This window comes from Eupeodes corollae, chromosome 1 (assembly GCF_945859685.1).
Source record: "Eupeodes corollae chromosome 1, idEupCoro1.1, whole genome shotgun sequence".
Taxonomy (NCBI): domain Eukaryota; kingdom Metazoa; phylum Arthropoda; class Insecta; order Diptera; family Syrphidae; genus Eupeodes; species Eupeodes corollae.
Genome location: NC_079147.1, coordinates 199,596,932 through 199,610,358, shown reverse-complemented (window position 1 = coordinate 199,610,358; position 13,427 = coordinate 199,596,932). Strand labels below are relative to the sequence as shown.

General features: G+C 32.4%; 1 protein-coding gene across 2 annotated transcripts in view; it reads right to left on the bottom strand.

Annotated features, from left to right (window-relative positions):
* Positions 1-10,473: 10,473 nt before the first annotated feature.
* LOC129940892 (potassium voltage-gated channel protein Shaw) overlaps positions 10,474-13,427 on the bottom strand; it is a 172,669-nt gene continuing 169,715 nt past the window's right edge. For both annotated transcript variants that reach the window (XM_056049416.1, XM_056049417.1), the window contains one exon: positions 10,474-11,451. In XM_056049416.1, coding sequence (XP_055905391.1) covers positions 10,916-11,451 — 536 coding nt within the window. In that variant the 3' untranslated portion in view covers positions 10,474-10,915. The remainder of the gene's footprint in view (positions 11,452-13,427) is intronic.

Sequence of the window (13,427 nt, the reverse complement as noted above, 5' to 3'; positions counted from 1 at the left end):
GTTTAAATAGGGGAAAATCTGAAAATCTGAAAATTTAAACTTTTTATTTTGTATTTGTTTGTTGGTTGGTTGTTTTTATTTTCGTTTGATTTAACTTGAACTGAATTAATTTTTATATCGAAGAGCACGCTTTCTGTCTGTCCGTTTCTTGACGGTGCGGTGGTAGATTGTTGGGACTCGATGAACATATTCATGTCACGTTTGTTGTTCGGTGGTGATGAAGGTTATTTATTACAACATTATTTGACATTTGAAATAACTACAAAAACAAAAAGTTAGCTTACAGACATTTATACAAGAGTATAAGAAAGTAAGCGCAAACTCATGGTAATAGCTGCTATATTGTATTTGATTGATGGTACCACAGAATGTAACGGCTGGTGGCAATAGCCCAGCCAGCTAGAGCGATAGAGCGACAGAGCACCAGCAGCGGCCAGAGGCGGGACATTTTGTACGACTAAGTTTGATACATTCCAGGATATGCATATGAAGTTGGGTAATTTAAGTAATTTAATAGTTAAAACTTTTTTGCACAACCTCGAGAGAAAAAAGTAAAATATTTTAGTAATATAGACAGAAGAGTTATAATAGTTAAGTACATGAAGTCAATTTACCATATGTGTATGTATAGGAACTAAAAGAGTTAGTTGTTTAATCAATTTTATTTTGGGAATTTTAAGTTTGAAAAGTGTTTAAAGTATAAAATAGATAAATAAATGAGTTTTATACGATAAAAAAAGAGGATGTGTTAAGGGGATCTGTAAAAAAACATAACAATTAGCTATTCAGGAGCTTTCTTTTATAATTTTAAATTGAGCATTTAATTACCTTTAAGTACATACAGTGATGGAAAAAATAATTGAAACAAGCTTCGTGTTCATTCTTTTTAACACATAAAAAGGTATTTGTGAAGAGTAGGTAAATAAAAACTACACAGATAGATTTTTAATAATATAAAAATGGGAAATAATGATAAAAAGTAGATTTGTGATTATTATGTTGTTTCATCCTGAACAACATAATAGAAACAACATTAGAATGGTACTCTTTTTGTAGCGAGAAAATAACTTAACGCTAAAAGTATTTCAAACTCTGAGTATATTTTAGTGGCACTCTTATTATCAAAAACTGCTTCCGGTGTTCATCCCATATAAATCACCAATTCAACACATGTCTTTAGAGGTATGGAGTAGCAATCACCTTGAATTTTTGCCAACAACTTGTATTTCTTTTTGGTTTTACAATGTCCGGTCCTTCGCTTTAGGATAAGTGTTCAACTGGGTTTAGGCCGGGGGATTGTGATGCCATTACATAACATTAGTTTTGTTTTGTTGTAAGTATTGTTAAGCCAATTTTGAAGGGTGCTTCGGGTCATTATCCTGCATGAACTCTCATTTGATTGGCACCTCGCACATCTTATCCTTGATTCAAAATATTGGACCTACATGAGATGCTGAAAAGTACCCTCAAATTATAATATTCCCACCATCATGCTTCACTGTCTTTCTTTGTGTATTTTGAGTTAAACTTTTCTTTTGGCCTTTTCTTCTGGCCTTCTCACATACATTTTTCCATCGTAAGTAAACAAATTGATCTTCGTTTCATCCGACCACACAACGTTCTTCCAATAAGAACGCTATAAGTCTTTGTACAATGGTTTTCTTGGTTAAAAAATGGCACTTAAAGTGGACTTCTACCAGAAAGACTTGCTTATATAAGATGGTTTCTTATTGTTAGCTATCATTGCTCCGTTTTTAAGTTGCCTTTAAGAAAGAAATGGTTTCTTTTTACTTATTTTTACCTATAGTGTATTAAAACGTGAAGAAGTTTATCTTTTGTATCCTCTTGTTTCTTCTTTAGGCGGGAATGTAAATTTTATTTTTTCATCACTTCGCGTTCAAAATGAGTGCAATTATAGACGAATTTTAAAAAATTTTGTTGGTATAGAAAATAGAATATCTGACAAACTAATAAACAAACTCAAAAACCCTATTTGTATAAATTGAAATCTAACCCTTAAAAAAAAATAGCTTTCTTTCTTTCTTTTTTTTCAAGGCGAAATCATCATTGACCTCAAACTGTTTACCATTAAGTGAGAACCAAAAGTGTTTTCAACAAAATAACTTTGCCATTTGAGAGTATTATTAAGTACGATTAAAATATAGAAAGACTAGCGACAAAAGACTTAATTGGTAAAAAAAATATTATGTACTGAAAATGATGAAGACACGTATTTCTATTATTTTTTCCATCACTGTATAAGCAAAGAGGATACATTTTTTAATCGTCACAGTTATCGCAGAAGTAACTTCCTCGTCCTTTATACGACGTACAGGACTTGTGTGCCCTCTGTAGTTAACACCTTGGAAGGCGTAGAAGTTGTAGTTTTAACTCCCATATCATCCATGTTGTAATTGTGTCTAGCGGCTCATTTATACATTGATTCTAATAATTGGTATAGAATAGTTAAACTTCTGTTCCATTGAATCTTTTCATTGTGCCACAGAAGTGGACCATTTGCGAAATGATGCTTAGTTTTTTTTTTCTGCGTATTCATATACTATCTTCAAAAAATCAGTACTGTCTACAAACTGTCTATTTTTTGCAAATATTAACAAAGACTATCTTCGTGGTCTGAAGTTAAAATTTTGGTAAACCTTCCTAATGTTTTCGTTGAGCTTTCAGCTTTAAGGATTTTATAGATTTTTGTTCCGTCTTCATGTATGGTTTTTAAATGTAAGTTTTCTGACCAAAAAGCTGGATCCTAAAAACACTCAATTTTAAAATTCCGACTCCGGGTTAGAATAGAATTTCAATTAATACTAGAAAAAGTACTTACCCCGTTTGTCTTGAAGCTAACTCTTGTGGAAAGACCACAAAGGGATTTCTCTCCAAAAATGTCGTAATTTTTGGATTTTCTCTAATCTGTCTATTATATAAATATAAAGCTAACATTAATGTTTAAAACATTTGAGTATAACTCCCATCTTTGGGCTGATGCTTCAGTACCTTGGTTAAGTGTCTTATACAGTATTTATAAAAGAACGTTCTTAATTATTACGGGTGATTATAACATCATAATGCCTAGTGTTTCCGTTTTTACACTATGTAAAATTGCAATTGTCATTCATTGTCATTACAATATATTTAGGAAGTAAAAATTAGTATGCATCCCCAAATAATGTCAAGATTTTGAAGCCCTTACTTTGTAACGGAAGATGGATCTACTTCGGCTATGACTATACAAAAAAAAACTTACTTCCCAATGTCCAGTCAGAACCACAGGATTCTCTGACGTCACTAGGGTTACGAAGTAGAGTGTCCAATCGGCGGAGTACGCGCAGGCATGCTTGCGATGGCCAAAGGGCTAACTCGTCGGTGGGGTGGGATCTTGTACTCGCCACTGGACTGCCGTAACTATTTTCATGCCTATTTTAAATATACTACTAGGGCTCCTTAATCGTTAGTTAATGTATAAATGCATCTCTTTTTTTTCTTTTTCTTATTTTGGAAACAGGTGTTTTTGTTTCCTAAGTGTACCCTCCCACAGTTTATTCAATACTGAATAAACGCCATGGTTACCGCACCACTTAATTTGCTTGACTCGCGATAACCCCTAAATTGAGTTAGACTTACAGGCCTACTGCCCTCTCATATACCCTTCGTTGACGCTTCTTAATTCCATCACTTTCCCTTAATATTTAAGATTTTACTCTCTCATACTGAGACACCAAATAGTTACGAAAAATAGATATGTTTTAAATTGGAATTCATTATTTATATTTTTATTGACAATAATAAAAAAAAACAAAAGTTATAAAGTTAAATTTAAATAGTCTTAATTTGGAACATAATTGAGTTCGATTTAAACCAAACGTGAGACTGAGATCATCAACGAAAAAAAATAGACTCAATTTGAGTTCTGTTTTTATTAGGAATATTCACTCAATTTCCTCTTACTTTCATACGGAGGTAAACTCTCTCAGTACGGAAATTCATCAACTTGCTATTCACTCGAATCTCACTTCTGGTTTAAGTCACTCTTATCTTATCTTTTATATAAAAAAAAAATAATCTCTCACGCTCCCTATAATTTTCTAAACCATGTTAATATTTTTACTCCCGAATTTAAGTTTTCTTCGTTAAATGGTTCGAATTTCAAATTGATGAGATTTAAGATCTTACATACTATCACTCACCGATTTAAGAATGTTTGTTTATATTTATTTAAACTTACAGGTTTCCTTCCAACGAAGAGGTGCGCACTCCTTGGTTAGTTGGTGATTTTTATTTGTATGGTTGAGGTTGTTTTTGATTTGGAGAAGCTAAATGATTAGTGATGGTGGATGGAAAAAAAATCTTTTCAATTTGAGCTTAAAAAAAAAACTTGTACATTTTACTTAACTGAGAGAATGAGAGACGATTTACGGTTTATAATAAAAGAAAATTTTTTTTTTCAATGATGAGCCGGGTTTAAAGATGAGGTTTGATGTACAGGCAGGGATAAATCGTTTGCCGATCAATTGCTTTTTCTTTTGATACTTTCTTTAATTTACTATTGTAGTTAGGTATCAGGTATGATGATGTGGAGTTGTTGGATCGATCGGTAGAAGAAGCAATAATCCCAATTGTGGTTGAGACTTGGTCCAAAACGTGTGGGATGCTGAGGTGGTTTGCTGCTGTTGTCTTTACCTTGGTTTTGGGGCTTACGCCACAGGCTGATGATCGAAAAGACCGCTCGATCGACACGGAGGTAGGTGCTCCGTGGGCCTTGTATAGTATGCGGAATTTCTCGAGCGTGATCGAAATATACAACGCCTTAAAGTATGCCAAGGTAGATTGGACAGCTAAAGCAGTGAGCGATCTCAGCACGTGGTGCGCTCGAAGATCACTCGTTCGAGCTTTTAGGTTCGGCGATCCCACTTAAGTGGTATGACTCACGTAAAGGGCTAATATGCCAAATATTCCGTGGTCCACGAAAGAAGCTGTAGAAGGTACAGTCACGCTGGCTTGAAGTAAGCACAAAAGTTAGGCTGATTTTTCTTTGGCTTATTTTAAGTTATTAAGGATGGTAGTTTGTGTTTTACAACTTTCTCACAAGGCAATAGATATAATTTTGGACTTTAGTCAACTAGAAAAACTTTTAGCAAGATGAGAAGACGAATGTTCTTACTCGGCAGTCAAATCGGAAAAGAAATGATGAAGCGCGAAGGAATGACAGGTTAGCTTCGACTTTCCGCCCGCCGTGAGAATAGAAATTTGTCATATGGAATTGACGAAAAATGCGATATCGAGTATCGAAATTAAAAACAGGGATGTAATGAAATTTACACCTTCAATTCGGATTAATTTTAAGTGAATTACACTATGCCCGTACAACTTACTTACTTAAGGTGGCGCTACAGTCCTGTGTGAACTAGGGCCTCACCCAACAAACTTCTGCATCTAGCTCGGTCCCTACCTATATGTCTCCAGTTTTGCGCTCCAAGTTGGGTGAGGTGACCTTCCACTTGTGCGCGCCACCTGATCCGCGGTCTTGCTCTACTGCGCTGCCCTGTGGGTGTGGATTCGAAGACTTTCCGGGCTGGAGCATTGATTTCCATGCGCTCTACGAGACGCAGCCATCTTAGTCGTTGGACTTTTGCCCTTCTTGCTCGTCGTTCCATCTTCTCCTCCACTCTTCTTCGATGTATACGGGACCGTAGATCACACGAAGAACTTTTCTCATGAAGGGACCGCTTTTGTCATAGTCCATGCTTCTGCACCGTATAGCAGGACGGGGATGATAAGGATCTTATATAGCAACACTTTGGTCCCTCGAGAGAGGACTTTACCACTCAATTGCTTTCTTAATCCAAAGAAATAGCGGTTAGCAAGAGTTATTCTGCGTTTGATCTCATCGCTGGTGTTGTTTTCTGCGTTATGTTGTAAGTCCTTTCTTGATGACAGCATGTACTTTGTCTTGCCCTCATTAACCATTAAACCCATTTTTGCCGCCTCTGCCTCAATACTCATAAAAGCCCCATTGTCATCGCACTGGGTTCTTCCGATTATGTCAATTTCATCAGCATATGCTAGTAATTGGATAGACTTTTGAAAGATAGTGCCTCTAGTGTTGTTGTGTGAGCTCTGCAATTTTGAAGCCCAGTTACTATACAAATGCATGCACTTTGTGTTTAAGATAAAAAAGGTTACCTTTTACGCTGCAGAACAATACAAAATTAAAATCTTAAAAACTGAGCATATATTTTTTAAACAATAGTTAGTATTTTAGCCATGGTTGTTTCTATTGCATAATAAAACTTTCTATTTGAAATTAGTATCGCTGCGACTTTAAATCATATTCCGGTTTAAAAAAATGTCGTCCTAATCAATTGATACTTTAAATCAAAGTTATATGTTGTTGACTTTAGCCCACATTTCAATAAACCAAATTAGAACTTCTAATTGAAACCATAAAAAAATAATGATGTCTATTACTTTTGAAGGTGAAGAAAATGTAAGGGGCATTTTGACTACCCTTTTGTTCTAAAGTTTAATGGGCAGGGACATGTACTTATGTCATAAACCTGGACTTATATCCCTTCATGGTCATGGAAACGTGATCAATTCTTAGCTTTAGAAATATTTCGAAGAACCAAAGCTTCTTAATGACCGGCAGTATGGCTTTGGTAAAAATAGGTCCACCGGTGATTTGATGGTTTATCCAAAAGAAAATTGGAGCAAACCTTAACCTTATTGCACTTGATATTTTAAGCAGTTTATAAAGTTTAGCATGCGGACTGTTGAGTTCAAGTAGAATTAGATGGATTCAAATCTAATACCCACAAAATAAACGCTGGTGGGCCTCAGGGCTCCTTTTTTTTTACGACACTTTTCCTTATTTTTATAAATGATCTTTTGTCTGAAACTTCTAATCCGTAAAATTGTTTCGCTGATGACAGTACCCTCAACTTTCTTATCCTTGTTCTTCGGATGTAGACTACCAACTGCAGAGTATTATAAGCCCATTCAATTATGATCTTGACAGCATTGTCCAATGAGGAATGAAAGTGCTTCGAATACTAAATGCTTTACTCAGCCGACTGAATAGCTTTAAGCTCTTGATATGGAAAACTCACTTATTCGACATCTACAACAATGTTGCCAAGTGCTTAGGTTTTCTCCATCGATGCAAGAAAATGTTAACCCTTTCTGATCTGGTTACAATTGGCAAAACTTTTAATTAACTCTAATATAGAGTATAATTCTCATATTCGAGCTGATGTCGTAATAACGTACTTCAGTCTTCCCGATAGAATTAAAAAAAAGAGATCTTAAATTTCCAAGACATTTTGTACTCTTAAACGCCGCAAAGTCTTATGCCTTTCATTGCTTCATCGATTTCACAAACAATGCTCTAATGAAACCGCCAGTTGTATTTATTCCCTTAAACAATTCAAGCGTTATACCCATACTGCTAAAAATGCTCATTAGCTTACCCTTGAGCCCAATTCCGCACAGAGATTCCTTCTTTGACCCACTAAACGAATGTGGAATGCTTTACCAGGCATTCAAAATCAATGTGCATCGGTATCTCCTTCAAAATTATGTCCTCCCTTTCTAGTTTCTCGCTCTGTGTTTAATCATTATAAGATTATAATTGAACTTGAAGTGTGAAAATATATGTTTTTAGAGCTTAAGAGCATTGAAATAGAATAAAACAAAGATGATTATTTACTTGACATAAAATTATAACTTTGCTCGGATGATAATCTTCTTGCATTTTTATTTAAATATTCTTAGCGTAGTCTAATCTGGAGATCCAATTTTCGAAGGAGTTTTTTTTACATTTGTGGCAAATCGGCAATAACTCGGCGAATGTTGTCCTGCAGGTAGTCAATCATTTTGTAAAGAAGCGCGGACCAACTACTCCACCAACCCAAAAAGCACACCAAACAGTCAGTTGTTATGGATGTAAGATTGTCTCAACTGAATATACACTTGAGAATTAGCAGCAATCCAAATACAGCATTTTCGTTCATTAACTTACCCATTCAACCAAAAGTCAGCTTCAGAGCCAAGGTTTTTTGAAGAGTGTTTTGTTAAAAAAGTTGTCGATTACGATTATATTATTCTAAAAAATGTAAAAATTACCAACAATATTTTGCATTTGATGAAATAGTTTGATTTCCAAATCTATTTTTGTAAACGAGATTTTTAGTCGAAAACCAACTTTTACCAATTTTAGTATCATTTCTTAAAAGCTTTTATTTCTTATTGAACAATTGAAAATTAAAGAATGAAACTAATTCGAAGTCAATATCTTCTATTTCTCACGTGACATCGAAAACCGAACATCAATTTTTAACAATTAGGCGTACTGTTTTTTGTGGTTTTAATTTTTTTTCAGGAAAAAAACGAAGTGTTGGATTTTTATAAAAACTGTACTGAATGTCGAAAACAATATTTTCTTTGATATAAAATTAGATTGAAGCCAATTTTTTTTTTATTTTTTGAAAAGATATTTGAGTGAAAAGTAAATTTGTATCATTCAATTCGATTTTACTCAAAATTTTACTGAATATTGAAAACAAGATTTTTTTATATTTTGAAGCCTATATCTCAAATTTTCGAAAATCAATTTTTACGAACTTTTAATAATTTTGTTTAGGTTATTTTTTGTAAAAAAAACTGTCAATTCGATTCTTCTTATAATGTAACTGAATGTTGACAACAATATTTTTAAAAAATAAAATTAGTTTAAAACCAGTATCTCAAAGTTTTGAAAATATATTTGAGTCGAAAATAAAATGTTTTTTAAATATACTTGTTAAGTACCATGTTACGATATATAATATAAAATTTAATTCAAGTCGCTAGCGTTTTTAGTTCGTGAGATATTTTGAGTTTACCAAAATATTCACATTTTTAAAATTGCTGTGGTAAAAAAACACCCAATAAATTTTCTTAAGAGTGCTTTCTGCATCTTTCTAGTTTATTATCTGTATAAAAAAAATGTGTTTACAGTCGAAATCTTTACTAGTTCTTGAGTTATTGAACACACAAAAAAACATCGCGAACGTACGGACGAACGAACGTACATATGTACGTACACAAGCACGCAAAGACATCTATCTAAAAATCTGTTATTTCGACTCTAGGGACTTTGAAACGTCGAGAATTGTCAAAATTTTCAATTCGACAAATCGGATTACAATAATTTCCTATGCGAACTTAATAAAGTTGCACAATTTTAAAGTGTCGTTCAGGCCAAAATAAAAACATGGAAATATATCACTTCAAAGCTGACAAAAATGCCACCAGTTAAAATACACCTTATTTGTTTGTCTACAAATTCTCCAAAAATTTATTTGGAAGTTGGCAATTTAAAAATGACAAAAAGATAAAATTTAATTAACTTTCTGAAAAATGGTTAATCTTAACACGTCAGTCTGTTTATCAATGTTAAAAACTATCTAGAATCATTTAAGAATTGAATGTTTAAAAGTTTTACTAAATATCTGAATGTTGATTTAGCCGTGTTTACTTAAAAGTCACTGACTGAAACAAGTTTCGGGAGTTTTGGGTGTTTTTAATATATTTTTTAATACCTAATAAAAACTTGAAGTTTCCGTTTTTACCGGATCTTAACTGCAATGTTTTTACCATTGACAACAGCTTTCAAAAAAATGTTAAAAATTCAACTTTAATTTTAGGATATTTGTAATTAATACCAAGAATATTAAAAAATATCGAGCACAAAAGGAAAAATCCTGCAATTTTTAAATTACAAATTGTTGTTTTTCTTATTCATTTAAAACTAGTATCTTTAGAAAAGATTGGTCGATAAGATTTTGCTGACTATAACGAAAATAATAGTCAATCAAAATTAATCGTTCAGAGAAGATTATAATCTCATCAAACTTTAAATCATCAAACGCAAAACAAAACAAAAACAATGTAAAAAACAAAAGCTTATCTCTACAATTTGTTATTTAAAAATAAAAAAAATACGTTATTTTTGTATTTAATTGATTTATCTTCAGTCCCTATTAAAAGAATATTTTGTTTCAATCTTTAGATCTAAGCATAAGTCCGTGAAGGTAGATTTAATGTGAATTTCATTAACAAGAGAAGAATGAACTTACCTGACTTGAGGTGCATTTTAAAAAATATTCCCATTGCTCTTCAAATAAAAAAATAATACTCTTTCCACTTTTGTCAAAAGAAAAAAATCTTGTTTTTATTTCCCATTAATTTGAAATATTTGTTTGTTTTTTTGTTCAATATAAGGAAGGTACACACGTCATTTTAATAATTTTATGTATAAGACAAAAAATAAAACACGAATTTAAAATACAAATTATTTCGATAAATATTTTTTTTAATGTTGTATGATTTTACTTAAACATTCATTTCTTTTTAACAATCAAATTTTACTATTAATTTCTTAAAATTTATGAATACTATATTAGGTAATTTTTAGTTTGTTTTTATTTTATTGTTTCTTTTTTTTAAAAAATAATTTTCTAGTTGTTTTAGTTTTTGGACCAAAAAGATATCGGTTTGTCAAGAAATTTTTATTTTTTAATATCTATTTTATTTTTTAAAATTTAAATATCTATTTGTTTTTATTTATATGTTCTTAAAAAAAATTTAAATATTAAATTTTCATTTTCCGTATTTTTGTTTTATCGTGTACAAATAATGTATTTTATTTTTGTTTTGTTTGTTTTTTGTCTAGAATTTACAACTTCTCTTCCACTGTTTCTTTGGGTTTGAGGAAAATTGATTCTATGATACATTTTCCATGTTTCAAGGTATTTCATACACACAAAGCCTAAATACGCTTACGTAGTGTGTAATGCAGAAAGGTCAATCTAAATGTCAGTTAAAAAGAGATTTGGCTTCTCTAAATAACTATTTCCCACAATCAATCATTCGGTGAACTGTCATTCTCTTCTTGCAGGTCACACTCACTGTCCTTACGTAAAGTCACTTTCGGCGGCGGCTGCTGCTGCTGGTGCTGATGCTGTAGCTGAAGCTGAAGCTGTTGCTGATGGTGGTCTGAAGGATTGATTTTTTCTGGTGTCGCTGAGTTGACAGCAATTGTGATATTGCAACCGACACTTGTCGGCCGAATGCTAAGGTTCGGAGTTCGTGTCAACATTGAAGAGTAGCTAATAGCTGTAGCGTTTCCGATGCCACCAATGCTGCCAGCACCCACGTTTGTGTTGATATTGCCACCTCCGCCACCGGCAAGAGTCCCACTGAAAAAGGATGGCGGTGGGGGTAGACGTTCCATGGAACACGGTGGTGGTGGAGCTCCACTATTCAAATGGGCTTTGTTGTTGTTGTTAATATTGAAAACTGTGCTTTGTAGTTGTTGCATATTACAATCGCCGCTTCCCTGATGGTTGTCAGCTGCCATTTGCTGTGGTGACAACTGCAAAGGATGCTCTTTTCGCTCTGGGGGGGAAAATAGATTTTAATTAAATCAAAAATGTGTTTTTTTCTTTGCTTTTTGAATCTTTTTTTTTTTTCTTTTGCAAATGAATATGGTTATAGAGGGTTGGAGGGTTGGTGTGAATCTAGGTATATTATTTTTTAATGAAACTAGTTACAAATACAACTTTTATTTTAAATTTCTATTTACGAAGTGAGATTTTTATAAGTGCCGTAGTTTTTTTGTTTTAATGTTATTAATTATAATTTAAAAGGTTTTGAATTGGATTGGTGCTTTAAATGTGGTTTTTCCTACAAAATTTAATTTGATTAAATGTTTTGTTTAAAGTGATATTAATTTTTGAGGTAAATTTCTACTTATGTTGAGTGATTTTTGTTAAATTTGCCCTTGTCCTTTTTTGGCAAATATTGTTGTTTGCTAGCATATACTTACTTGATATATAATTTTAATAAGCAAAAACTGCATGAAATCGTTCTGGAATATCAATATGAATATGAGTGTAGTTTAAAGGAACTTTGATTTATTCGAAACTGGTAGACTTTTTACAGAGAGGTAGTCTAAATTGTCTAAATTCAAATCCTTCTTATCTATACAAATCTATCACTACATCCCTCAATAATTTTCATTTTCAAGACATCTTTCGATAGCGTTGCAATATAAAATGTCATTTGCAACACATATAAATTTAGCTAGGCTCTCTACCATTGTTCTACACTTTCTTGATTGTAAAATTAGTAAATTATGTGGGATTGTGTATTGATTATTTTTTTTAGAAATAGCTCCCGAATAACAATCTATTCAAAATTAAGTCTCTGATTGTAAAACCCCTTACATTCAATTCTATTAAACAACATGTGTATACGTATTACTGCACCTTATAGTTTTATAATTATTTTAATTATTAGAATTAACGCTTCGTACTTCATCTATGTGTCATTTTAAATATCGTTTATTTTAGTCTAACATACAATTTAGGACAAGTTATCAACGCATTCAAATAGGGAACTTATCGGCTTCAAAAGTTCTCAGTAGAGGAAGCCAATTGTCAGAAAACTGCAGAAATCTACTTGTTATTTCCTTAAGCACTGAAAAAATACACAGATTAAATGAAGTTTCTGTTCTTTAATGGCTTTGAATTTTATTTAATGTGCTCAGATCAACCAATCAACTTAAAAGATGCATATATCTCTACGAACAAAATGTTCTAGGGGCCCTTTAGTTATACTTTAATATATGTAGGCCTCATTTGACTGTCAGAGAATAGTACAACAGTATTTCGGGTGTTTTTGATAAAAAAAATCTATTTTTAGTTCAATGTAAGAAACGAGACTTCGAAAAATCTTATAAAAAGCATGTCCCCTGAAGATCGTAAAGTAAGTGTTAACCTCTTTGAAGCGTTTAAATCTCCCGAATATCGTATAGATATGGAAAGTTCTCTTAAGCTTGACCCCAAAAGCTTTTAGACATTTGTGACTATAAAACAGTCTGATGACTATTCAGTAAATTTTACTTATAATAAAGATAACTTAACAACTTTCAGATATTTATTGACACTTGTAAAAAAATAGAAACTATCTTAATATACATACATGCGAGACTGTCCCTAGACTACCTTTAATAATGTTCCATTAGAGAAATTTTGCATTACTTGGCTTTGCTTAAAGATGCAGATGAAATTTCTTAAGTCAGTATTTGCATCTTCCCTTCTTCGCATATTTGAACTTTCTCTAAGATCAGGTGAAAACTTTCGACATTTTCCAATACAATTTATTTTGCATGATTGTTCAAATACCCTAGAACGCTATCAAGAGCTGGACTGTATTTTCACTGATTATTCTAAACTTTTGATCAACATAATATCACTACATTTATGCTCAAGGCAATTATAATTCCTTCTCAGTTTATTTCTTCTTATCTTCAAAAAATTCCAAGTTAAATTTAGAAGTTCTTTCTCTAAGAGTTTCATTGCCAAATCAGG